The sequence below is a fragment of the Ammospiza nelsoni genome, chromosome 14 (genome assembly GCF_027579445.1).
Source record: "Ammospiza nelsoni isolate bAmmNel1 chromosome 14, bAmmNel1.pri, whole genome shotgun sequence".
NCBI classification, from domain to species: Eukaryota; Metazoa; Chordata; class Aves; order Passeriformes; family Passerellidae; genus Ammospiza; species Ammospiza nelsoni.
Genome location: NC_080646.1, coordinates 3,876,004 through 3,903,107, shown reverse-complemented (window position 1 = coordinate 3,903,107; position 27,104 = coordinate 3,876,004). Strand labels below are relative to the sequence as shown.

Below are 27,104 nucleotides of genomic sequence, written 5' to 3'. Positions count from 1 at the left end.
TCTATCAGCTTCTTCATAAAGGCTTAGTGAATTAATCTTTGCTACCCTGTATTTCTTTTCTACTCCCTTTTGCCAGCTGTAAAAACTTTTAAAAGTAGTACTACATTCCAAAAAGATCATATCAGTTGTTACAGAGTGCATGGAACTAATAGACTTACATCTCCCCTCTGGAAGAATATCTCATGAAATACCTAATATTTTACAGCATTCAAGCAATACCCTTCATATATATATATGTATGTATAAAGCAGCTCTCAGGTCCCAAAGAAAATATACATTCTCACTCTGGAAATTAATTAAGACTTTAAATCTTGCCTTATTCTTTACAAATTCTTTGTTCATTAGGCCTCCCTGTACTTTGATTTTTTCTTAAAAAAAACAGCACAAATCAAAAACAACTACGAGAAGACGGGTATGTCATTGCCCTGTTCAGAATTATAGGAACTGTTTTAATGACTGGTCAAGCATAAAAATTAATGGATAAGAGTCTTTGACATAGGAGTGTGAAGGATTTTAAAAGTAATTCAGTGCTGCCAGTGGCAGATTCTGCCTTATTTAAAGCTGCAGAAAGCTCTGAAAGTTTCCTCTATTGGAAGCTCCTTCAGCCCCAGCAGCCAGCAAAAGTTAATTCTGCAAGTTGTGTTAGTCAGGGGAAGAAGTGGATGGTGGAATCAGAGTCTTTTAAATAAAGAGACTCCACACATCATTTTGTGTCTCAGCACAGGACAATTTAAATGACAAACACAGGTCATAGCTCCAAACCTCATTCAGCCACCACCCAACCCAAGGGATTTCTTCAGGGATTTTTCTTTTTTTTTCCCTAAGGTCTCACAATTACCAGCTCTCTTGAGATAATATAGTGGCTTTCTATTCTTAGCTTATTTCTCCCCTCCCTCTCTCTTTCTCACACACACACACACACATACACACACACACACTTCCTACTCAAAACAGGACCCAGTGAAACCCTCTGCCCACATAGTTATAATTCCCAAGAGAACTTGCATATGCTTTTGTTTTGGGCAGTGACAATGTGCATATGTTTTGATTTCAGGCCCCCCCCCCATTGGCTCTCGGGCTCCACTTTAATGAAGACAGACCAGCTATTAAACTCACCAGTTTCAGCAAGCTACAACCCAGCTTCCAGAGTTCCTCTGACCTTGCAAGTTGGAGTGAGATTTTCTAACATGTTGCCTGTTAAAGGGTACTACGGAGTAAGTGTTTTGGGTTAGCAAATACACACATTTTCCTGTTGGTGTTTGGTTTGAAAAGTATACAGTGCTTGGACTCTTTCATAACAAGCCTGAGATAAAGATCAAGAGGAGTAAGTCAGATAAGTGCTGTGAAGAAGGACAGCAAAGTTACCTCTGAGCTTTAGTTAGTAAGGAGAAGTCCAAGAACAGTGGAAATGGACAGTTAATTTTTTGTAGTTGTAATTCCTTGCTGTTAAAGTGAGTTACAACTGCTAAAAACAGAATACACACAGAGATAATCAAACTGATTCAATTAATTTTCTGTTTACTTGCACTTAAACAAGTGATGAAAAATATTGCTGTATATTTTGCAAGAAATTTCTTAAGCTTTTCCTCTTCTTCCTAAATACTCCATGCCTGGGAGAGGAAAGAGTTTGGGGCAGTCCCAGTCAGTCAGACTTCTATCTTTAATAGAGACGTAATCATTTTTGCTTTAAAAGTTACATGAGTCACAAATCATCCCTGTCATGTGAAGCCAGAGTCATCAGAGTTGGAAGAAAAAAGGTGCCCCAAATGAAGTTTGCTACAGATACCTGAATTATGATAATGCTTGGAACTGAAAGACAAGAAGATTCCACCTCCTGGAGCACAGATATCATGGATTCAAATTCCAACACTGTGGTGGTGACTGGTAAGATTTTCATTTCATTCTTTGAGCCAGAGATGGTATGCACGCATGCTTGATCTTTGTCATAAACAGTTTCCTGGAGGGAAAAAGAGTAGCAAATGGTCATACTAACATTTCCAAATGGAAAATAACTTGCTGTGCCTTCCTAAGAAAAATCAGATGCATGTCAGCGGAAACAGACTGCATTCTGCCCTCTTTACTGCCATCCAGTTGGGTTTGTTGTTCATTCTCTCCATGTTTTAATCTTTGTTGACATTCTCTCTGATCCAAACCACATAGCTCAAGGCAGTTCAGGCTACTATTAGATAAAGCTTACCCAAAAGAAGCTCTGAAGCAAGAAAACCAGGTTGCATCACAATGTCATACAGTCAGTGTCCAGAATTAGAGCAGCACATGGCAACTTTCAGGGGCTCAGTTTCATGGCAAGGTAAGGGAGTTTTAAACAGGAGATGCTGCCTCATCACTGCTAAACGAAACCATCCCATTTAAATATACCAAAGGAACATGCCTGAACATGCAGCACAAGGGACCAAATTTGGAATTTCTCTTGCTGGCCCCAACTAGTGCAGCATCACAGAGTCAGAACCAGCAGCTCAGAGAGTGCTGAGCTTTAAAAGGTTAAAGCTCCTAAGGAATGCTGCTGCTTGCTGTTCCTCTTGTTGCCACTGGCTCATCTAAGGGCAATCATTACACATATCTTGACATGTGAGTTGCTGGATAATTTTCCACTGCAGGTCATCTGAGGATATAGGAACGAGGGTGAAGCTACATCAAAGAGATTTGCATCTTGCTGTTTTCAATTAAACACTTGTCTTTTTTTTTTTTTTGTTTAATAGCTGCAAGATGGGCAGAACTAGTCTGGCTTGCTGCAGCCTAACTGCAGATGAGCTTGATGGGAGTGCAGGAAAGGGCAAGAGGTATTTGCTAACCTCCTAAAAGGCTGACAGTCTGGTTCTCTCCTATGATATTTATGGCACATACCCTTGTTGGGAACACTTCTTAGCACCCTGTTAGTTTTTTCCTCCCTTTAGATCACCATTTATGTCCAGAAATCTCCTTGGTCAAAAAGCTTTAGACTAGTTAAGACACATGTGCATCTTTAATCTACTACAGAGATTTCCACAGCATGTCTCTGTCACATTTTCACCTGCTCAGAATATAAACCTGCTGGCAGGGAGCCCAGGTTATTATATGGAGCCCAGTCACATTCATGCAGTTACCTCTCCACACTGCTGCAGGAATTGCAGTAAAATTCTCATACAATTAGTTATTTTTCATAACAATTTTATCCTAAGCAGTAGTTTCTTGGGGCCACCCCTGACACAAGTGTTTCATTGTGAGCTACTTAATAACTTTATTATAATTCTGTAATTCTGCACACACAGGTACAGCAACTTGTACAATTACAGCTCCAAAATGGAGCAGGTGCCACCTGAATTTTGCTCTCAAAGCAGAGTGGGAATAATGGGGTTTTATGTTTCCTGGAAATGTGAAATGAACACCATTTTCTTTGTTCCCTCACCACAGGAGAAACTCAAACCTTGTCAAAAATATAAGCTTTTCATAACATAAAAGAGAAAAGATGGAGCAGTTATGAAATAAATATTAACAAATTAAGAAATGCTTAAAGTCCAGCACTAATTAAGCTGTCACAAGCCTACATTTAGGCTTAATTGTCTCTACATACAAGTAGCTTTCACTGTGCAAAATAGCAATCATCTGCTGTCAAGTATTTACTTTTCCATTTAAGGATTTTAAATATTTAAGAGTTATAGCATTAAAACCATTTCACAAAATCATTTTCCTGACACCCAGTATCTAGGACTTAGCAACACTCTGGATTGAGAACATTAATTGAGATTAATAAAGATGGTGGGAGTTTTCCTTCAAACTTTTTAATGACAAAATGCCCATCTGCTCAAAATTAGGTCTTTTCCCTTTTTATTAAAAAAAATCCTTTCACAAAAAAAGATGCATAAAATTGAATGTAATACTTGGGAGTCAAAGTGTTCTTTCCCCTTTTCTCCTCTCTTTTCCTGGGGGCAAAAGTGAAGACATTTTTCCCAGCATCACAAAAAAAGCACATTTTCCCAGACAGAAAACTAAGTTTTCATTACTTGCTATTAAAATAAATTTTACTCTTTCAAACATTTTCATTAAGTATGCATGTCTTAATCTTCATGAGCTTTAACAATAAGAATGATACATTAACTGTGACCCAGGAGTATTTAATACCATAACTTTTAGTAGTGGTATTTCTATGGATGATGAGCCTTCCCCAAAATTATCATTTACATGATCTGTCCTATTGGAGGTACATTTATCCAGCTCCAGTTAAGGCTCTCTCATAAGAAAGGTTTGACATGAATGAAGATTGCAGGATTAGTTCTTTTATCAGTGAATATACAAATTGAAAATACTGTTCCCTTAAGTGTTACTAAAGCTAAATCCTATCTAAAAAATTCAACCTCCATAACCAAAAATAGGAAGATAAAAATCCAATATGTGTGTGCACACATCAACACCTAATCTGCAATTGTAGAGTAAGCACAGGTTAAAACCACCTTTCTTTCTTTTCAGGTTTTGGTCCCTTCAGACAATACCTGGTTAATTCTAGCTGGGAAGCAGTGAAGGTAGGCATAAAAAGGACAAAAATGAGGGAGGCATTTTATTTTTCAGCCACCCCAACACAAACTGGTCTTATGCTCTCCATTCCCTTTTCATGACTCATTAAACAGAATTGTGCCTCATGGAGCAGACACACAACATGGAACAAAGAGGATAATGCATTGAAATATTATTTTAGTTGCTTTATTTTTGGTGCCATTTAGGCACTTTAAAATATTATTCTTCATTTTAAAAAATTTTTTTTTCTTATGGTGGCTTTTCTACAACTATTGCATGTGCCACAGGTTACGTCTGTCTGTAGTAAACCATCATCTCTCCTATCACAGTTCATTTTATCCTGTGTGAGGTGATTTGCTTCTCACACAAGTGTAGCCTATTGAGTTCTTACTGCCTGCTTCAGGAACACAGAACCTAAATACTGCCAGCTCTGAGTGGGAGTTCACATTTCAGCTTTGGCTTCCACTTTCAAATGACAGTGAATTCTACAGTTAAATTGAAAACAAGGTCATTCAGAGGGGTTTTTTCCTCCATACACCTTGACCAGCAGTAATAAATCTCAAATGCAGTCTTGAAAATTCCTGCTTGTTTCCTAAATCCGTGTAGCAGAACAAATTTAGCTGGGGGATACAAAGACATGGTTTGGATACCTGGCTTTCAGCATCAGCTGATTCATTCTCCCTGTCACAGACAGCAGCCTTTCCTGGAGTTCAGTTACTCTCATCAGGTACCTATGAACAGAGTTATTGTGAGAGGATCTTCCACATAAGTTTTTAGCAATCCCAAGGTAGAAAGGAGGTTACACAATGAAATCTGAAACTAGTGGGGGAACAGTCAAAGTAGTAAAATTAAATTGGAGCATTGGTCCAAAATATACAAGAAATGACAGATAATATTGGTAAAATGGAAAGTAGGACATGTAAATCAAACCAAGGGGGCTGTGTTCTATTATGAAGACTGAAACTAGTCCATACAATTTTTAATGCTTTTGGACAATGAAGTGAGAAAGTCAACTATAGGAAAGTATTAGTAATGACAGAAAGGTGATGGCTCTATAGGACTATAACCATAGTAGAAATTTTGGTGACAGCTACTGAATATCTGTTTTGAAACTGAAATGCACTCAAGCCAAGATGATTGAAAAACAGAGCCAGTATGTTTTCCCAAAGACCAAAGCTATAGTAATTTCACCAAAACATACATATTTTCTATTCTAGCTTTGTTGAGTCAAGAATGCTGAGTGCAGCTTGGTGTTTGGTAGAATAAATCTATTGCCCCTTCCAGGTCTTGAGGGGTGTTAACCCTGTAGGCTAACAAGAAACAAAAATCCTTCTGTGATACCTTTCCACATCCCAGTCATGACAGGAGACCCATAAATTATCTTAACTCCAACTTGACATGTGCCCTAAACCACAAATATTTGTCAGTTGACAGTGTTCTTGCTCATTATTTCCTGATTCCTATTGGTTCTAATTTTGGGTGCAAGGTCATCCTCTTCTGGCTGAAAATAGAGCATATTCTTTATCTGCAATCTAAACAGCCTCGTGAGGACACACCAATGGGATGAGTTTTCTGTAACAATGCCATGAGCTGCCCATGCCAGGGACTCATAACAAGGGCCACAGCATTCCCGAGCAAAACAGATGTCAGTCCTTGTACAGGGAGGAGAACAAATCCATTTCCCTCTGATGTGGCACCCTCTATGTGGAATTAATTTGTATTCAGACTGGGGATGCTGCTTTGGTTTCCTACTCCCCAGCAAAGGTGGTTAATTCAGGCAATTCAGAGAAATTTACTGCAAATCTGGAAGCACTTTGAATTTCGATAGGCTTCTCCACACTAAATAGCAATCTTGTAGTATTGTTCCATTGGCCTCATTCAGGGGAGTAGCCCTATGATCTTCAGGAAGCTTATGCACATATATTAAAGATAGCAAAATTTAGTATTTACATCTGGAAGTAATCCTGCCTTGGCTTGCGGTACCTGCATAGATCACTGGAGTGACATAAAACCCTCCGGCCAAGTCTCTTTGCTGTGAACCATGCAAGTGTGCACTCAGATTCATCCTCAGCAACATGCTGAGCAGCCAGAACAGACCTACTGAATATAACTGGACATATGGCTGAATGCCTTTGTAGCATTACCCAGAACTATCCTAATTATTACCCCAAAATGAAGTAGGTGCTTATCAAAAGCCTGGATAGCACCCTGAGTGATGATGTAATGCTGATACACACAGCCTTAGAAGTTCACATCCCAGAAGGGTCCTCATACCAAAAGCCTCTGAAATCCTGTAAAAATACAGTTAACAGTTCCAGTGTCCTAATTCCAAAGCAAAACCTCACTCTCCATGCTCTTGAAATGGATCCTTGGCCAAAGAACCATGGCTGCCCTTCTCTGAGCAATACTTGGTCTTACACTCCACTGTTTCCTTAAGCTCCTGTACAAGGTGCTGCTGATGGGATCAGCTGTGCCAGTCCAACCTTTTTGCTGTGTCTCCTCCTGCAGAATGTCCTGTCTGCATCTTGGCTGCAAAATGACCTTTCAGAGCACTCCACCATCAAGGTCAGAGTCCCCAGTTAATAGGGCACAAATGTAAGTTGAGTGACAACATTCATAGTAATTAAACTGTTAGTGCAAAGAACAGGTCACATTTCCAACTGCTTCTGGGAACTATGTCTGCTATCAGGAGATGAGGATCAGATCTCCCAGCACAGTTTTTCATCCTGCCACTGACCATGTGGTCTTTGGAAATCTGTCATTTAATCTGTCTCTCTCTCTCCCCTTCTGCTTTAGTTTCATCATCTGTGAAACCAAGACATTGCTATTTAGTGCCTTCATTTCTGTGTTGGAACTCTCTGACATCCCTGAAGTTTTAAGAAGGTTATCTACAGGATTAGAAAAAAAACCCAACAACTTAACCAAAACCCCAAACCAAACACATAAACAAAACCCCACTAACCAGCCACACAAAACACCTTTGTTTGCAATGTACTTGCAGTCTGGCTGGGCCAACTGAAACCTCCTGGTTTCCTTTCTGCACCAGCATGAGCAGTTCACAAAATTAACACACACAACAACCTTCCAAGCAACCCAAATCAGTGAGAACTCAGGCAAAATCAGTGATGTTTTCCAGAGTTTTCTAGAAGTTCTAGCTATTTCCAACACGGAGAGCTTCCAGCACCAACCTGAGCACAGTGCTCTGCGAATCACTTCTCGTTGGATCAGAACACCAGTGGACCAGGACTATGACCACAACTCACAATAGCTCAAGGCCAGCAGCTGATAATGCTGGATTTCTTCTCCCTTCTAGAAGAACTTCCCAAGAAAGAATCTTCATGTTTTCTTTCTAACCACTTTTCCCACAAAACAGTCCTCCAAAACTCTTCTCCTCCTTCGAAATTTCCTTTCCTGTTTCAACTACACAAGACAGGCACTTGTTTACTGAATTCACTCACCAGTGTGAGTTTCCATGTGCTGTTACCCCCCTCTAACCATCTTCAGTCTCCCACCTTTAATGCAAAATTGGTTCTGGTTAAGGCTGAGACAAGGAACAGCCTTTTTTTATTTTGCTCCATGTTTACACATCTGGTCTAACAGGGTGTAAGCCCGTGGCTGGGATTGTTAGACAACACAGTAACACACATTATTGACAACACAATGAAATTGCTTAGGACATAGAGAACCATCTTCCTTTGACAAAAATTCTCAGGCATTTGCTATGGCCAGCTTCAGTTTGGTCCTGCACAGAAGTATTTCTGTGTGATTCTGCCATGACAACTGGTGACAACAGAATGTCTCGACCCAGAGAGCACGAGAGGAGAGCAGCATTACAGCTGCCTTTGGGTCTCCACATTCTGCACCAAAATTAGGGGTAGTCGAGTCCTCTAAGCCTTATAGTTTAAAAGAAAGACTGTCACTAAATGTAAAAATTAAAAATGCTTTGGAAAAGCAAATGCTAATTGTGAACCAGCTGGGGTTTTCTTGTGTGGAGGCTCAGGCACAGTACAGCATTCTTCAGCAGGATGATGCAATGGGCTCTCAAAGACTGTCAGCGCCCACAGGAAAAAAGGCTGGCACTGTTCTCCAAATGTGTTTACTTCCCTGCAGGCATTGTTTCCTTGCTTGTGTCAAATAGTTTACTGAGCACAGCTAATCAATGCTTCCGCTGACAAGAAAATTGGAACAGTTTATATAGGAAGCGAGTGGTGAAGGGCAGATTTCCCAGAACTGTGGGCCTCATCCGCAGGGGTATCCTGAGTGAGAAACAAAAACCTGAGATGATGATGACACTGAATAGTTACAGGTCTCCTGGGCCAATCAGACACCTCCACTTTGCCTGTGCCCCCTTAAAAACTTAGCCTGTACCATCCTTTGGGAGTGGTTTACCCAAATGGAACAGGGATTTTCAGCCACCATTCTGCTTTTCTGGGACAGAGCTTCCCACTTCAGATGAATTCCTTCTGCACCCTGCCGCTGCAGCTGCTTACCTTCTGCTGAGGCCTAGGCCTGGCTTGTTAGCCCTGTTCCACTGACAAAATCATTGCAAGTCACTTCCATGTGACATTTATTCTCCAGACCATCTTCCACACCTGGCCAAGCTGCTGCTTTGAAGGGTGCCCTTGCTCCATTCACCTCAATTCTGGGCACAATTTTTTCTTCGGGAAAATTGTGTGGAAACTCAATTGTACATAATTGACAGAGAAGTAACATCTCAGTGACATAACCTTTTACTAGAGAAACATTCTAGACCAAAAAATAAATTAAACTCATTCTAAATGTGACTTCCTCATGTTGACAGTGACCTTCAGCACAGCTTACCTGAACCTGGTCAAGGCAGCAGATCTCTGGAGTGAAAAAGTCATGATTAAGGTGAATTCTCCTTGGTTTTGTCTCTTGGCAGTGCAGTTTTTCTGCCAGATCTTTCAGAGAAACAGCTCTTACCTACAGCAAAGCCTATTTAGATGCTTTCAAATAGGCATCTAAATGGTGGAGCTTTTCTGAGAGATGCTGCCTCATGGTTCCCCAGGGACCAGTCCCAAAGCAATAACCCCTCCCACCCACTGGAGGCTGAGCATCTCCTTGGAAAACACAACAATGGCTCCACACGGATAGATGTGACATTAGGAAACTGTTTAGCACATTTTAGTCTCTTCCAGTTAAAAGAGAGGGAGCAACAACAAAACCAATCTCATTGCAGACCAACGACAGGAACCATGGGCTAAGGTGTGGCTCTTTCAGGTGTTTCCTCAGTTGAATCAGCCCAGTTTGTTTATCAGTCAGAAATCCAATGCTCCTTCATGTCTTTGGTGGCTTTTTTGTAAACACAGGAGCTGTCCAAGAGAGGCCTCGGTGAAAACATTGATCTCCGGATCATGCAGCTGCCAGTGATTTACCAAAAAGCAAAGGAGCAAGTCTGCAAGATATGGACAACTCTTCAGCCACTGGTGGGTAACGATGAAGTTAAACAATCTCCTCCCCTCCCCTGAATACAATGAAAAAAAATCTCCAAGGGAGTATTGCAAAACATCAAACAACTCTGGAAAGTGACTGTTGAAACTGTGATCAAGGTTCCAGCTGAAATTCGGAGCTGAAATTCGGAGCACACACTAATTAGCATGCTGGTTTAACCCCATGCCAGTTAAACAGCATAACTGATGCTGAACAAAGGAAAGGAAAATATCTACCACAAACTGCAAAAAAGGTACTGCTGCTCTGCAGGCCTGACTAGACTCAACAAAAACTACAGCCTAATTTGGTTCTCATTTATAATACCTTACCAAAGTTTTCTTTAGACATGAGCAAGGCTCCCCACCTTGAAGCCAGTAATTCACATACTTCTTGGACCTTTTGCACCACATGTTTTTAAAAGCAGGTCTCATTTTTAATTTCCTATTATTCACTCTGGTGGGAAAAACCAGCTTACAGTTCACGTTGGGCTGGCTTCGTCCACCACAGCACTCATCATCCTGGAGCAGTGTGGGAAGAACAAAGGCTACCAGGAGAGGGATGCTCGTGGCTTTCACCCAGAAGGTGCCTGCTGCATGCTAGGTGGCCCAGAAAAGATTGAATCTGCAATTAATATGAAGACTCTCTGGAAAAACGTCTCAGTGGAAGGGATTGATATCATCCTTTCCAGAGATGCAGGAAGGTAAACATCGCGTATCAGGGGCTCACAAAAACAACTCAATCTGCTCATCTAACCCTGGAGAATCTTTGCCATGAGCTCTCCTCCAATCAAAATCACTCCAAAGCAAATTCTTTAGAGGGGCACAAGTATGAAACTGGGATGATTTTAAATTTTATGTAAAGCAGCCTTCATGAAAAGCTACAGCCAGTAGATATTTTTCCATAGATTTGTAAATTCCAAAAGAAACAAGTTCCAACATAGCACACCCTGTGATGAGCAACTCCAGTAAACCTCAGCAATTTAGCGAGCCTGAAAGCAATACAGACTAGTAGCAGATTTTAATCTATTTTTCTCAACTGGGAGGGATACAAAATGTAAATAGATACACTGGAGAACAGCAATTACAGGTACTGTTAGAACCAGGCCTGTGATCTCATTATGTGTTCCAGTAGCACTGAAGCAATTTTCTACTATGGTAGTCTTCACTGGAAAGGAAAACAAACCAGTAATTTTATTTTAAATAAAAATCAGCTAATATTGGCCCTTAAATTCAAGATATGCACCTGAATTTTAAAAGGTGGAATGATCAGAAAAATCTCTTCAGACAGAGATTTTATAACTTAGACAAAAACTGTGTTACATGGTTGTAATTTCCAGTAGGGTGTGTTACCTTTCCCACCCCACAAGAATGTCTTGTGATTTTATTTTTTTTTTTATTTAAAGTTCTTTGTGGGTGGGTGTCTGAGAAACCAAACCATCAGATAAGCAACATTTGTTTCTCAAACTTGGTTTATTTCAGCATTTCCTTTATTCACTAAGCAAATATGTTCTTAATAATTTCATAAACCAGATCTGGTTTGGCTACTTAGAATATTTAAATTTAATCAAGGTTTACTGAGCCTTAATTCAGGTTCCTGGTTTTGTTTTGTTCTAATATTGCAGGTACATCTGTGATTACACCTACTACACTTCTCTGTATTATGGCAATGGAAGAGCTGCTTTCATCCACGTCCCTCCATTATCTGAGTCGGTAACAGCAGAATTTCTAGGAAAAGCATTACAAACCATTATCTTAGCAATGTTAGAACAGTGTGGGCAACAAAGAGAGATGGATCACAAAGGGAAAAAATGAGGATTTCTTAGAATGCAATTCCTTACCTCTGAAATGAAGCAGATTTAAAGATTATTTAAAACTCACACACAAAGGATTTTATAGCCCACGTTACTTTCAGTGAAATTTCCTTGCAAAACCCAACCAGTTATTTGCATCTCTTAGAAAGGGCTTGAGGGGAAAAATCCCAAGTGATTGGTGGTTCATATTGCTAACAATAAAGTTGTTCAGATTTCAGAAATTGTGAAACTGGATTGAAAACATTTTAGGATGCTTAATCCTGGTTCTGTTGGTTAGAAAAAAACATCAATAAAGACTTGCTGACCCCAGATGGATGCTCACAGCTGTAAGGACGCAGCACGGGATGGACATAACAGAGATCCTCTTCAGCCCCTGTTTGAGTCCAGAGTTCAGCCCACAAAAAATTTGGGTATGGGGGAAATCAAAACACACTTGGCGATTCTGGTGTGGGAAGTTTTACAGTTCTCTCTTACTGACCTGCTGTGGATGCTGCTTTCCACATCAGCAATGGGTTCTGACTTAGAGTGACTTCAGAGAACACAGAAAACTGGAAACCAGCAGGATCTATAATACCTATAATGCTGTTGGTAACTTGAGTTTCAGCCCAAAACAGCCACTTTCCCCAAATTCTCAGTGCCTCTCCCAAGGAGAAAACCCCACAGTCCTTCCACAGAGCACAGCCCAAAGGCAAATCCAAGAGCTAACCTGTCCCAAGAGAGGCAATCCTGAAGCACTGTGCTGTGGGGAGGGTTAGGGCACGTGAGGTTCCCTACAGAACAGGCACCAAAGGAGATCCCAAATTGTAAAACATGGGAGCACAGACGTGCTGGGTACCACAGAGGGTCACAGCACTGCCTTCAGCACACAGGGAATGTCCACGCTCTCCTCTGAAATCCTGCTGCCAGGACACAAGGACAAGTTGAAATCAGTCAGGAACAGCACAGCAGCAGCTTCATCTGGACACCTGGGATTTCCTGAGGGAAACAAAAGCCTGTTCCTCAAGCACCATCAGTAAAGAGGACAAGGCACAAACACACCAGCACAGGCTGGGGCTTCAGGCCACCACTGAGCCCTGTTTTAGTCAACACCTTGATGCCAAGAGTCTGAGGAACTGGAAATGCCAAGACAATGCTGGTTTTCTGGCCGGTCCTTTCCAGTGTTACAGAAAGCTGAAAACCAGGTGCTGGCTGGCTGGATGCCTCACATGGGGATTGCTCTGCAGGTAAATAAATAACTAACAATGCTCACCTTATTCACAGGAACCGCCTCGTGCAAACTGCTCAAATCTCAGCCATGAAGGATCCAAAACCTCTGTGTCTCTGGATGAAAATGCTTTTGATTTCAATCAAACAATGGCAGTACTGACTCCTATTAAGAGTAGCTCAATTAGATGCAGCCAAAAGGGCAGTGGAAGACCAGAGCAGCTTTGCTCTGAGTTTTCTGACCTGTATTCGCTTTGCATAAAGAGCAACAAAATCAGAAACAAACAAATGCATACAGAATTCTTTTATTTAACTTAAATCATGTAGTACTGAAACTACTAGAAAAAAGCAGAGTAAGAGAAACTAAAGGAGCCTTAGCTTCAGCCATTCAAAATAGACAAAGTTTCTTCTTTTCATAATGTAAAGAATCCCGAGTATATCGCAATAACAGGAATAAATTCTTACAACAGAATATACAAAAACATTTTGAAATTTTTTATCTACTGATTCATTTTAATATAAACACAGGAATTTCTTTAGGAATAATTTATACACAGCAAGTCTTTTAATGTAATAAATTGGCCATGTTATTAATTTTCTCTTAAAAAAATTTAAACAAGAATAACTGGAAAATGTATTTGCAACTGCATCCATTCCTTAGCACTTTCTAGTTTTTTGTCCCAGAGGTAGACAAACTCTGGCCAATCCTTTCATCTCAAACCTCACTGGTTCAGAAAACAGAAGAAGAGAAAGGTGTCCCTGTCCACAGCAGAGAGGTTGGATCTTCAAGATTTTTAAATAACAATAAATAGGGACCCTCCCTTGCTCATTTCAACAAAGCTTCCAATGGTGCTCTACAGCTTTACACAAGCATTTAAAAGTGATAAGAAATTTGCAAAGAACTCTTCAATAGTAATTACCAAAGCCACCTTCCCTCTTTCCCTGATGCAGTGGCATCCTTCCCAGCAGGTGCTGAGCAGCCCCGGGAGCCTGGGGAGCAGCAAACCCCGCTCTGCTTCCCTGACCAGTGAGGTTCCTGTCATCCATGAAGGTAACTGCCCTAGACAGCAAAGTGAAATGACCACATAAGAGGAGCCCACCCCAACCAGAGGGCTCTGGAAAACCAGGATACTGAAGATACAGAACATTTTCCCACCTCCTTTACTCACTCGTTGTATACTGAGTCACAAAGCTTGGGCGGGACAGGGGAGAGGGACAAGCCATGAACTGGACAAGTCAGTGATTCCTTTTTGGCATATTGTAAAGCTAACTAGTAAGTGGTACCATGGAAAAACTGATCACAGACAGACACACCCACACACAGACACAGAAAAGTGCCCTTAAATTATATTTTAGGCATTTATAAACTACAAACATTTTATAAAATTATTCTGTGTACTTACAAAACGCAATGAAACATTTAGTTAGTTCTTGTAAACCAGATCTTCGTCAACTGACTACCCGTAATCTACTGGACTTGAAGCCCTATTGAAAATGCTAATTAATGGTTACTAATCAACAGAACGCATACCCAAAAAAATATATATGAGCACACACGCATATGCACACACACAAACTAGTGAAGTCCTAAGGTACTTGCAGAACAGGCCGGCTGCAGGCGAGACTGATCCGTACAGGCCGATGACCAACCACTGCCACACTCCTGGTAAGGAATTTACTGCTCCAGCTGCAAAGTCCAGAGGTTCATTTGCAAGTACCAACAACCTCAATTGAGACACCTGAGCACTGCTGCTGTCCCACAGATTAAGCTCAGGGATATTACCTCAAACTTCTGCCAAGCCCTGTGTCTCTGTAAATCCCCACTGCTGCATCCTTTGTGGTCAGGTGTCTCCCCACAAACTCCTCTGTGCTGACTGACCCAGCTGCTCCATGTCAGAGGCTGTTCAGCACCTCTGAATGAGGTGTCCTTCAAAGCCCTCCTGTCTACTTGAGTTCTGTATCTTCAGCACCCCTGGCCACTTGTGTTGTTTCTACACATCATTCTTCAATCCTTGTCTGCACATCTACTCATGGGTTAAGTTGCAATATCTGGCTTTATCACTGGTTAGTAGGGAGTGGATCCCTTGCACCTTCCTCCACTGTTGTTCAGCCCAGTGATTGAATACACGGTTGACAAACAAAATAAGAATAACAGGAAACAAGTGTTACTTGTACTAATGGAATGAAAAGGGTTTAAATATATATATATATATCTATATTATAGATATACATATGCAGATATATATATATGTATATATAGATATATATGTATGGAGTTACACCAACAATAGGAGTGTTGTTCAGTTAGACTTGGATTGAACCCAACAGCCCTCAGCAGTTCCCAGAGGGCCTGACAGCATCCCCCTCTGGTCACCAGTCATCCTGGGCAAACTGGGCTTCGTTTCCTTTGTTTTAGGAGACCAAGAGGAGCATCAGTGCACCTGGAACCACACAGCACTTGGCACCACCTGGGAGGAGCAGGGGCATCACACAGGGCGGCTCCACACCTTGCGCCGTGCTCGGCTGCTGCCTCTGGTTTATTGTTCCTCCAAGGAGCACCTGATTTAGTGCCACGGCTGGGTCTGCACAGCAATTGTGCTCCCTGCAAGCACACCAGCTCCTCTGCCAGGGCACTCTGCAGTGCCACTCAGGAGGGACCCATGGCTGAGCCCTGCAGTCCCTGCTCCCCTCGGCGACGCCAGCTCCTGTCCCACCGCATCGGGACATCCCGGTGCCATTCCTCAAATGCTGCTTTTCAGGGCTGGGTGGGCTTTTGTGTTTAATTTATAAACAAACTGGATTACTTTAACTTTATTCAAACATAGCTGAAGTTCTAAATAAATTTTCCATACCAGACAAGCCAGTGGTCTCAGGGAAGAACAACATTACAAACCATATTATGACTCTATCAAGCCAACATTAATTCTCAGTTGTTCACATGCATAAACAACTCGATTTACTGTCCAAGGGAAGTCTGCATGAAAAACCCATGTGAATAAAGCTATTCAAAATGCACAAAACACAACAAAAAAAGCTATGGAAACAAACAGAACAAAAAAGGAATTAAGCTTGAATTGCAAACACAATGCAATGGTATCATGAAGGTGGTTTGGTCCAGGAGAGCTGACCGCCATCACACACAGACACGAGGCCTCGTGGCTGTCTTCTACTGAAGTGCTTTTTGAAATGCTTCTTGTGATGCTACGTCATTAGTGTTTCTTCCTAATGCATTGTAAAACCACCTACGTACAATTCTACAAACCAGAAACTCGGACAGTTTTAACAAAACCCTCCTAGCCAGCTGAAAGATCTGAGGATCTCCAGTTGTGGTAATCAATATGTGCAAGGGAGGGGAACAGCCACTGCACCCAAAGGTCACTTGAACATCAAACATGGAAAACCAAACGAGTAATAGTGAAAACTTCCAATTTTGCTGGTTTCTCAGGACTAGGGAGAAACGCTCCCTCCAAAGACAAACTGTAGTAGTTAACCACAGCACTGTGTATTCAAGAGGTTGGGTACAACTCCAAGTAGCCAAGCACCACATTACTCAGATACCACAACCAACACCTGCATGAACAGCTGCCAGAGCTGGAAAAAAGGAAACATTACACAGCAAGCTGATGGCAAGCTCATGTTAGTCCTGTGTGCTTGTAAACCAGTTACACGCTGTCAGAGGGCAGTTAAAATTTGATGGCTGGTCCATCAGAATCCACAGTTATAGTGCGTATAAACAGGGGAAGAAAAGGGAACTGACTTTTTACTGGCACATTAAAAGAAATCAATTCAATGTTAGTTTTTAAAAAAAAAAAAAAAAAAAATCAGTGCTCTCATCAAACAGAAGCAGCAAAGACCAAAGCTGTAAATTTGATGTAGCAGCCAGCGACAGGTTTTGGTCAAGAAAGCAATGCCATCCCATAGGAGCCAATTTATTTTTGGGTTCTGATTCAGCCAAATCAAATCAAATATCTTTTTGATGCTTGTGACATCTGAGCAAGAACTGGCAGGAATGACTTAGTCCATTCTACAGGACAAACAGAAAGAACATTCCCTTTAGTATTTCTTCTGGACCTTGAAACATTGTAAACATTTGATTTCTGTAACAGATTTCAGGAAATACTCACAATTTGAAGCTCCCATATCAGGTCAGCTGCATTTCCACTCCTCCAAACACGCAGTGTTTTGCTGCTGACCCAAGGGCTGCTGTGACAGCACATTAAAAAGCCTCTGTGTTTCCTTAAAGAATGGTCACCCTAATCACACAACTCTTGGATTTCTCCTCACAACAACAGATTTTAAGAAATTGGAGAAACCCCTTGGAATTGAGGCAAATATTCTGAGGTGACCCTCTGTGACAGGCAGTGACTGTTCCCCTCCAGAACCTAGAGCATGTGGTATATGGAGTGAGAGGTTACCAGTATCAACGGCATTTATTGGCTGCTGAGAAATGTGAGATGTATTTTTTTTATATACACACATATAAAAAAATAAGAGTGAGGTAGATAAATGTTTGAAAAAAAAAAAATCAAAAAACTGTCCCCCTGTCATACTCTAAAACCCTTATCTCAGTATTTAAATTCATTATGGGGCATCTCTACAGTGATTTAAACTGATATCACAAAAATAAATAAAAAAATCCTACATAGAATACCTTCTTAATTAACTTTTTTGTCTTTTTCATTTTCAAAAAGGAAAAAAATAACTATGGGACAGAGGCAAGAGAAGATAATGGGACCTAAACTACACAAGCAAAAAGCACTACAAACTTTTAAAAATCTCCAGTCAAAACTAGCAATCAGTATAATTTTTCTCATTGTTCTTACTCAAAACACTTGAACATTTCCATCCCAGAACCACCTCTTCCTGCCATCGTTTGGTTGGATCAGTGCTAAACAAAGGCCTAGACTGGAACTAAGGTAAGATGAGCAACTGCTGCAACTCCTCGGGTGTCGACTTCCCGACGGCCCCTCCTTCCCCTCTCACCAAGGCTTCTGCAACTGAACAAACAAGCTCGCTCGTCTTCTTTTGTTCTGAGGTTTGGTCTGTGATTTAAGCCACAAGCTTGGACTTGTACAGGTTTCCATAGCTGCCAACACTTCACTGTTTGCCAGCCCAGCCGCCGGCCCCAGCTCTGAGCTTCCCACCAGCCCCACGGGAAGGGCACAGGGGCTGCCCTTTGCCTGGGGGTGGTTTTCTTCACCAGGGCTGGGAAAAGCAGCCCAGGTGCCCTCCAGGAGGGCTTCCCCATCAGGAAGGTGAAGAGCTGGGGTTGGCTGGAGCCAGGTGATCGATGGCCACCTTAGGAATGCCTGGCATCGCCAGCTGCACCTGGCACAGCTCTCGTTCACAGGGTGGAAGGGTTAAAAGAATCTTTTTAAGGATCAGTGTCCCAAAAGCCTGGTGTCTGCTGTTGTACCCAACTAATAATTCAAAAAGAATACATGTGTGTGTGTGTGTGTGTGTCTGTGTGGGGACGGGCGGGTGGATGTGTGAACAAGCAGGGAGGGCAGGAGGGGTAGGACCCTTGTACAACAATGAATATAAACACTGAACAAGGATGTACTAAATAGTTAACCTTTTGTTTCTGACCTGAGTTTGTATCACGCCTTGCACTGTAAGAGACTCGTGTGCTGTCTGGGCAGAGGTTAGTGGGAAGGAAGGAAAACTGGGGCTTAAAAACACCACACCCCAGCACTGCCAGAGTGTTCCTGTGCAGGGTGTCCCTTCTTTCTCTTCGTTCCCCTCCAAAGCCCCGTAGCCCACACAGCCAAGATGTTGTAAAACAACTAATGGGAAGGAAAATAAAATTTAAAAAAAAATGAAAAAAAAAAAAAAAGGAGGAAATGTATTTATAAAAAGGCATTAAACAGTTCATGGCAAATAATATGAAAGGTTATCAGTTACTGGGAAGGAGGAAGTAAAAGTTACACACTATAGTACAAAGCATAAGAAAATTTGTTGAAGTGGAAGGGAAGGGAAGGAGGGCAGACCTGAAGGTTTTCATAGATTAAATCCACAAAGATAAAGAACAAAAAAAATAGCAGCTTTTTTCTGTACAGACATATAGATGAGTATCTGAACCGTAAGAAAGTTATAAAAGTGACACAAAAGACAATGTGTATGCAAATGATCCATGGTCTAACATAGAACTGCAAGACCCTTCGAGAAGTCTTAATAATAAAGAGTAAAGGTCAACAAAGCATCGTATACTTGAATCCGGTTACTGCTTTTTTTTGTCTTCTCCAATTTATGTTCCTAGGTGTTTTTTCCTTGCAAGCCTGGGAAGGAAGGCAGGCTGCAACGATGGAGATCTCGGCCGCTCATTCTCAGCTTTTTCATAACTCATTTTTGGCGGGTGGTTGACTTTTTTGTACGAAATGCACGCGTGTTTGTTTAGCTCACCACTGCCAGTTTTGTCCAGAATTCACTGGGATGGGGACAGGGGTGGAGGGAGGGCTGGTTCTTTACCCCATCCCTTTTATCTTCTCCATCACAAGAAAAGAAAAAAAAAATCACATTTTGTCCAGTTTTGAAAGAAGATCTAGACAATTTGACTTTTTTTAGTTTTTTTTTTTTTTAAATACCAGTGCATGACTGAATAGAACATATTGGTCAGGATCTGTTTTGAACAGAGCAGTTGATTACTGTGCTCCTTCCATGACTACAAAAAAACACAAAAGAAAGCAAAAAAACAAACGAAAACAAAAAACAAAGAGTTCATTTTTTTGGCAAAATTTGGCAGCGTTGAAAATGGTAACAGCCTTGGACGAATGATGGCCCTTTTTTATTCTTTTACATGTTCCTAAAAAGATTAAAGAGCAACATTAAAAATCCAGTCTTTTTTAGTTTAGGGTTTTTTTGTGTGTGTTTTTTTTTGTTTGTTTGTGGTTTTTTGTTTGTGTTTTTTTTTATAAAGACCTACAGTGTTAGGCAGGTGCTTGCAGGGGTACTGGGAACCACCTGGCCTGCAATATCTTTGATCTGATAAAAGTGCTGTACGGTTGAACTTGCACGCAGATATGTTTCCCATTATGAAGCAAAGAGACAGAAAGAAAGAGAAAGAGGAGAGAGAAGAGAGGAGAGAGAGACATCAGATCTCAAGTTTTCTGTTGCTATTAAGTGTTAACATTTAAGAGTTTTAAAAGGCCAACTGTGTGCCCCACGACTGGAGTCCTTGACTGAAACAAACATCTGCTTGCATATTGAAAAAAAAAAAAAGAAAAAGACGGTAACTTGTTTACTGAAAAAAGGGTTCTCCCAAGTGCAGCTATGGCAGTTCTGAAGATCCACTGAGGTACAGTAGGCTTTTGAATATATTGTGATTTTCTTTCTTTCTTCCCCCGATGCCTGTGTTTGTGTGTGTTTCGCTCCCGCGAGGATCAGCAGGCCGAGGACTGGGGCAGCGGCAGGGCGCGCTCGTTCTTGCGGCCGCCGTTCATGTGCGCGTACGGCTGCCGCTCCTCGAAGCTGGCGCGCAGCACCACCACGCCGGGGCCGTTCTCGGCCTTGTGTCCTGAGTGCTTGTCACTGGGCTGCAGGGTGGAGGAGGGGTCTAAAGGAATGCTCTCCATGTTCTCAGTCTCCAGGTCAAGCTCCTCTGTGTCCGGAGGCTTGTTCTCTTCACTGTAGAAGAAGGAGACCTCTTTGAAGGCTGGGTCCAGCTCATCTTTGATGCTACCGATGATTTCCAGGAAGGAGGGTCTCATTTTGGGGTTGTACTGCCAGCACATGCGCATCAGTTCGAACCTGGGCAGGGAACACACAGGAGAGACATTTACTGAGGGCTTCAGAGCCATGACTGGGTCAGTTTTAGAGAATCATTCCACCCCCAGGGAAGGCAAAGTGACAGAACTTCCACAGGCCAAGATCCCCAGGGTTGTGGGCTCAACACCCATAACTTGGTCATTTGCTTAAGAGTTGGAACTGATGATCCTGGTGGGTCCCCTGCAGCTCACAACATGCTGTCAATCTGTGTCACATTTCCACCTTCCTCTCATCACCCATTTACTCCCACACCTCCTACCTCACCTCTCCTGCTCTTCCCACACCTTGTGTCTCATGGGTACCTGATATCCAACACCACTGCATACTTTTATTCTGACTTGGTATTTCTCTTTTTCCTCTAAATTACTCTGTGCTTACTCAGCCATAAGCTACATGATTCCACCTCTCGGAGTATCTTTTTCAAACAACTCATCCCACCCCATCAATACTGACTTGGAAAAAAATTAAAATAGGAAATACACACAAGGTAAAGCACCGCCTTTTTCCCCTGAAAGAAGAAAATTACATTAAAATTAACTGTAATCCCCAGTGGACATTTGCCAATCTCAAAGACATTCTCTAATCTTTTTATTTTAAAATTAGGTTGTTTTCATTTACGGCCAGGGATGCATTAATATTTTACAGAGTGTGAGATCATCTGTTTAAGCACATCCATGATTAGATCTGTACAATGTCCCATGCTGGCAAAACAAAACCACAAAATGAAACTGTAATACAGACATAATGAAAACAGCATTTTCATGACACAGCAAAATTGGATATTCCCAGGAGATCGCCCTGAGCTTTAAACATAACACAAGAAAGGATTTCACCGTCTGTGAAGGTGGAATAGGGATGTCTTCTGTTAACACAGCACAGTAATAGGACAAATTTAAATAAGAAAAGGAAGATTAGCATTAATTCTTCCAGCCAACCCTCTGTGTACACAGTGCTCAGAGGAACATGCTGTGTGAGGAAGTCACTGCTGGCCAAAACTACTACTCTGTGCTAGAGTAAGAATGGATCTAAAAATAAAATAAAGCCAAGAAAGATCTCTCAGTTAAGGTAATGCACATCTCTGACTCACCTGCCAGCACTGGGACCTGCAGCCCCAGTCAGACCCCCTTGGCTTGCTGGGGTTTATTTCCCACCTCTGCCAGCCTTCCCTTAAGCCAGGTCACCTGAACTTTTAGCTTCAATTCTAGAGAACAACAACACCATATTTCCAACTTCCACAGATTTTCAGAGTGCAAACAAGCAATTCTATTTGATCTTTTCATTAGCTCTCACTGCCTTGTGCCCTCAGTTGACCTGATCTGTGCATCAGTGTGGAAAAATTTTATTTTAAAACTAAATAGACAAAAACAAAAAAACAAATTCACTCTCTTTTTGTATAGGAAGTAAGTTCATCCCGGAGTAATGTCCCTGCTCTAGAACAACCCTTCCAACAGGACTGACACTGAGTTGGAGAAGCCTGGGCTCTGCAGCCCATGGTGGGTCTGGATAGAGTTCAGGAGCCCCGGCCTGAAACAAAACCCCAGCCCAGAAACTCAGGAAATTGGGAAATACTGTTGCACCTCCACTGTGCTCTCAGCTGACGTGAAGCAGCAGAGAGGGCAAGTGGCTGTGTTTGGGCTGCAAACACTGCTGAGTGCTCCAACCAAACCCAAAGCAATCTTCACTGAAGTGCATCTAAAGTGCCCAACATCCCTGCCAGACTCCACTGGCAGCGCTCCGCGAGAGCAAACGTCAGCCACCTGAGAATGGCCTTGTGACACCCAACTGGAGCTGGCAAAACCAGCCTGTGCTGGGAGAGCTCCCCGGGTACTCAATGCTGCATTGTAACCGCACGTAGACACGCAAACACTGCCCAGCTCCTGCTTGTTTTTGAGTCTGAAAAGCCTTTCAGAGCAAAAGCCGAGCCAGACTATAAAACTGCACCGTACCCTCACCCACAAGGGTGAGGAAAGCTTGAGACATAAATATATAAAATCCATTTCTGTTACTTCATTGCTGTTTCCCTTCCAGCTGACTGCTGTGTCCCTGAATAGAAGCTTGGCTGGAGCCAGGAACTCTGGATATTCGCTGGCGCTGCGCCCCGAGGCCTAAGGGCAATGCTAAGGAGATACCACAAGCAGCGGAGTAATGCATGTGACATCAGCACAAACAAGGACATGTGATGTTTCTTTTAAGCCATTCCAGATTTAAAAACCCTACAGAGTTCCCATAAAAGGATTTTTTTTCCTTTTTAACTCTGTGTGTTCGCAGGCCTTGTTTACATTATCTCAAACAAAATAAAAACCTTTCCAATAGACAATGGAGGAATTTACAGGCTGTTAATACAACCTGAGCAGATTTATAAAGTACGTTCCTGACTGGTGGCAAGTGAGCTCCAGGGAGCTGGAGGCACCACCATGGGATAGGGGAATAGCCAGCATCCCTCTGTGCATCTTTTGCTCAAGGAAATGAGCAGAAACTGAGCTCTGTTTTACACAGAGACAATAACAGAAAAAAAACAAAAACAGAAAATGGAAAGTTCCTATAGAAGCTGCATTCCATTTGTGCTTTGCAATACACTTGATTTGGTGGGGAACAGCAAAAGGACCTCTCCTCCCCTGCTGGTGCCTGTGCTGCCAGTGCCTCTGCAGAGCAGACCCCGGGTTCTGAGCAGGAACAAAGGGAAATCAGCACTGCGTAAATAGTCTACAATGCATGTGGGGGAAGCAATCCTGCTTCAAAAACAGAGTGGAATTCCAGCCTCCACAACTTTTAAAAGCCCCATGGGAACACACTGTCTGAGAGCTTCAGCTGTACCACAGCTCGGTGCCACGCAGCCGTCACCTGATGAGCAGCGCCATAACAATGGGAGGACATAAAAACATCACTGAGTGCACAGGAAGAGGAGAAAAAACAGCAAAGCTTCTCCTGGCACTGTCTTACTGAACCATCTGTCTTATTGCATGGTTCTGTCTGCAGAGCCACGTGAGCTACGCCAAGAGGGTGTAGCATAAACACAACTGAGGCTTGTTTCACCCTGTGCAACAGTAAAGAGCCTCCAGAAATACCCTCCCCTTTGTGCTTTGCCCTTTTCACAGGGATTCACCACCTCCAGCCACAGGACAACCCCCTGTAAAATCCCCCTTTGCCCAAGCATCCTTTGCCCTGCTCAGCCATGCTGTAGAACAGAACCCACCCAGCTCCACCTAAAAGCCACTGACCCACTGTGCCAGGCTCAGGAGAGCACAGGCACTGGCAAGGATCCATATGCAATTTCAGGGCTCTTAGACACTGATAAAAACACTCTCCTGCCCATGTCCTCATCTTCCTGCAGGTTCCCAGCTGAGGAGGAGGTTATGGGCCCTGGAGAGGAACCAGAGCAGGTCTGGTCCTGCCAGCAGTGTGTAGGGCAGTGGGGAGGTCACTGAGGGTGGCACAGCATTGTCACAGCTTCCTGGGCAGGGAAAGAACTGAAAACATGCAAAGAATAAAGCACCACAGGAACATAAGACATTTTTTGATTGCCAAGTGCATGTGCAGGGAACAAAGGTGAAGGTTACTCCTGGAGCTCTCTACTGTTATTCCTACAAATGCCTACTTGAATTTCAGCAGATTTGGGTGTCTGTACTAAAACAAAGACAAAACAAGCTGAAAGGGAGCAAAAGCAAGTCACAATAAGGTCATACTTTTTTTTCTCCCCTTTTTACATTTGGGATAAAGCCAAGATGTTTTATACTTAACTTTATCACTAAAAAAAAAGGCAAACAAAAAAATTCACCAAAGTGGCTGTGCCTTAGGTCTGAGTTCAGCTCATTCCTTTTTCTGACAGAGCAAAGCAGCACAATTCAAAGGCAGATTTTTTTTATTCAGCACCTCTTGTCAGGCTGAACCAGCCTGTGAGCAGCTTCTCCATGAGGAGCAGCACAAGAAAGGCCTTTGCACACCAGTGCAAAGATTTGCTCTGCCAGACTTTAACCAAGGTCTCCCAGCTCAAAAGCAGGACCTTGAAAGGGGATTCATGCAGCAGCAACAGCCCCGGAGCAGAGGAGTTTCCCTGAGGAGGGGGAGGAAGGAGAGCTGGGTGGGCTGCAGCAGAGAGAACTTCTGGGCTGACTCCCTCCCACCCTGCTCATACCACACACACCCAGCTTAACAGGGAACTCCTGATGCTGGATCTCTCCCCACTGAGGCTGCTCTCACTGCAGAGGTGCTTTCTCCTGTGAACCCAGGGAGCTGAACCCACCACATCCCTGCCCTTCCCAGCTGTGCCCACCCTATTACACAGCTCTGTGTGTTAAACAATGTCCAGTCCATCCAACTGCCAGGAATTCTCCTCAGAATCTCGAAAGGGAAGGAATGTGAAACCAAGGAATCACATGGCAGCTACACCTCCCCCTGCATATACCACCCACCCCCCTCAAACAACAAAACAACACTGCCTGTCATCTGAAACCACAGCCAGGCTCCAGCCAAAAAAGCTATTTTCCTAAGAATCCCAAGCAGCTGAGGCCCTTAAGTGATTGTATCCCTTCTGGGGGCCTCCAACAAATTTCAATAAGTGCAAGACGCAGTATTTCCTTCCCAAAAGTCAGTTTGGGAAGTATATCAAAACAATAAAGTCTGAACAACTGAAACTGCTGTACACAAAGGCCAGCAGAAGTATTTCAGCAATGTAAAGCTAAAAACTGAAGCTGCTGCACTACACACCCTCTGCTGCTGTGAGGCTTTGGGTTGATCCTGGGGCAGGGAGAGGTTTTTCTGTGGAAAACCTCACCCTGTGCTTGCAGGGAAGGAAACTGTTAGAAGGGGGGATTGGTTTATCTCAATGGGACAAGTGCTGTGGCTGAAACAGCAAATTCAATCCAGCCTCAGATACACTGATTTGTCTGTATGCTGTACTGAAAAGTTGAATTCCAGTGTTTACACACATTTCAGCTTGTCCCTTGCTCTCTTCTCTCTTTATGCTCAATTTTAAGCAGAAGAGAGATGATTTAGGCACAGATCCTCCTGATGTAGCAAATGTCACTATATAGTGACATTTTTATTAAGCCTCATTTTATTCAGTAACACAAAGCCTGGAATTTGTTTGCCTATTAGAGGAGATAGCCCAAGGTGAGATTCTGGCCACAAGCAAAGTTGTTTTCTGGAATGTCTCACCACCATAAAACACTGGATTGACAGAGACTGAGCAGCCCCTCCTGTGGTAGCTGGCAAGGGCAGACCCTGCAGGAGGCACAGGCTGTGCCTGCAGGGCAGTGTGGCACTTACAGCATGTCAGGACAATTGTCTGGCTTTTCCAGCAGCCCCCCTTCCATGACGAAGCGCAGCACCTGCTCGTTGGTCATGCCCTGGTACGGCTGCTCCGCCAGCGTCGCGATCTCCCACAGCACCACTCCGAAGGACCTGCAGGAACAGCACAGCTTCAGCCTCCCAGACAGCTTCACAAGGTGTAATTCTTACAAGATGCTGAGTGCTGGGTGTCCATGGGTGTTTTCTTTTACCAAAGAATTCCAGTTGCTCAAAAAACACAAGCCTGTGGTGACAGCCACAACCCCTCCCTCCAGAGACTGCTGACTTCAAACACCTCCACTCCAGTGAGAAAAGGGCTCAGGTGGGAAAAACTCAGCTACCCCTTGTGACATGCATGTAACTGTGTTCTTCAAACACAGCTTCCAGCTCCTTCCAGATAACTACAAAGGACAGCAGAAGTGAAAAAAAAGCAGTTTGTCTAATAATAGGAATTGATTACTGGCAAAGGAAGATAAGCATAGTTATGTAATTGGGTAGTTTGGACGTAAGTATTGACACTTTCTAAAAATATCTCCATTTAAAATTAGATTATTGAGCAGACACAGCTCAAATTGTCTGCGCTGCACTGAAGAGTCATCTACTTTTAGAGCTGCTGGGCAAAGAAGGAAAATCTCAATGCTGTCTGTGTGGTAAAATGCTGAGTCAAGCTGAGTGAAAAAGACACGGTTCCACTGGGGGGGAGTCATGAAAACAGGAGTCCAGTGCCATTAGCTGGTTATGGCCCTGTGTTTTATCTTTCAGGTATCCCTGGGATCTAAACTGGTTTGCATCTGGAGCCAGAAGCCACAAACTGCCCTGCAATTGTTTTCCTTTCAGGGGAGGGAGGGACAGGGGGTCAACTCAACATTTGGGCGCCTTTGAAGCTTCTTTGATCACTGCAGGGATAACAAGGACAAGTCTTGCACACCTACTCGTCAGATTATCCTAACAAATAAACTCAGATTGCTCCTTCCAGGCAACTACCAGCCTTGAGAGAATGCAAGATGCTGGGGATTTATTTATAGAAATCCACCCTCACCCTGAACAGTATTACATTAATTTTAAAATGTCCTCCTTCCCTAAC

General features: G+C 42.7%; 2 protein-coding genes across 2 annotated transcripts in view; one reads left to right on the top strand and one right to left on the bottom strand.

Moving 5' to 3' along the window:
* Positions 1-1,738: 1,738 nt before the first annotated feature.
* Positions 1,739-12,554, top strand: PGPEP1L (pyroglutamyl-peptidase I like). The gene is made up of 5 exons (XM_059482451.1): positions 1,739-1,884; positions 4,462-4,514; positions 9,837-9,953; positions 10,428-10,657; positions 11,579-12,554. The coding sequence occupies exons 1-5, from the start codon at positions 1,794-1,796 to the stop codon at positions 11,766-11,768; spliced, it is 681 nt and encodes a 226-aa protein (XP_059338434.1). The 5' UTR covers positions 1,739-1,793; the 3' UTR covers positions 11,769-12,554.
* Positions 12,555-16,777: 4,223 nt separating this feature from the next.
* IGF1R (insulin like growth factor 1 receptor) overlaps positions 16,778-27,104 on the bottom strand; it is a 166,998-nt gene continuing 156,671 nt past the window's right edge. Inside the window, exons 20-21 of the mRNA XM_059481994.1 lie at positions 26,000-26,134; positions 16,778-20,716 (exon numbers count right to left, since the gene is read on the bottom strand). Coding sequence (XP_059337977.1) covers positions 20,350-20,716; positions 26,000-26,134 — 502 coding nt within the window. The 3' untranslated portion in view covers positions 16,778-20,349. The remainder of the gene's footprint in view (positions 20,717-25,999; positions 26,135-27,104) is intronic.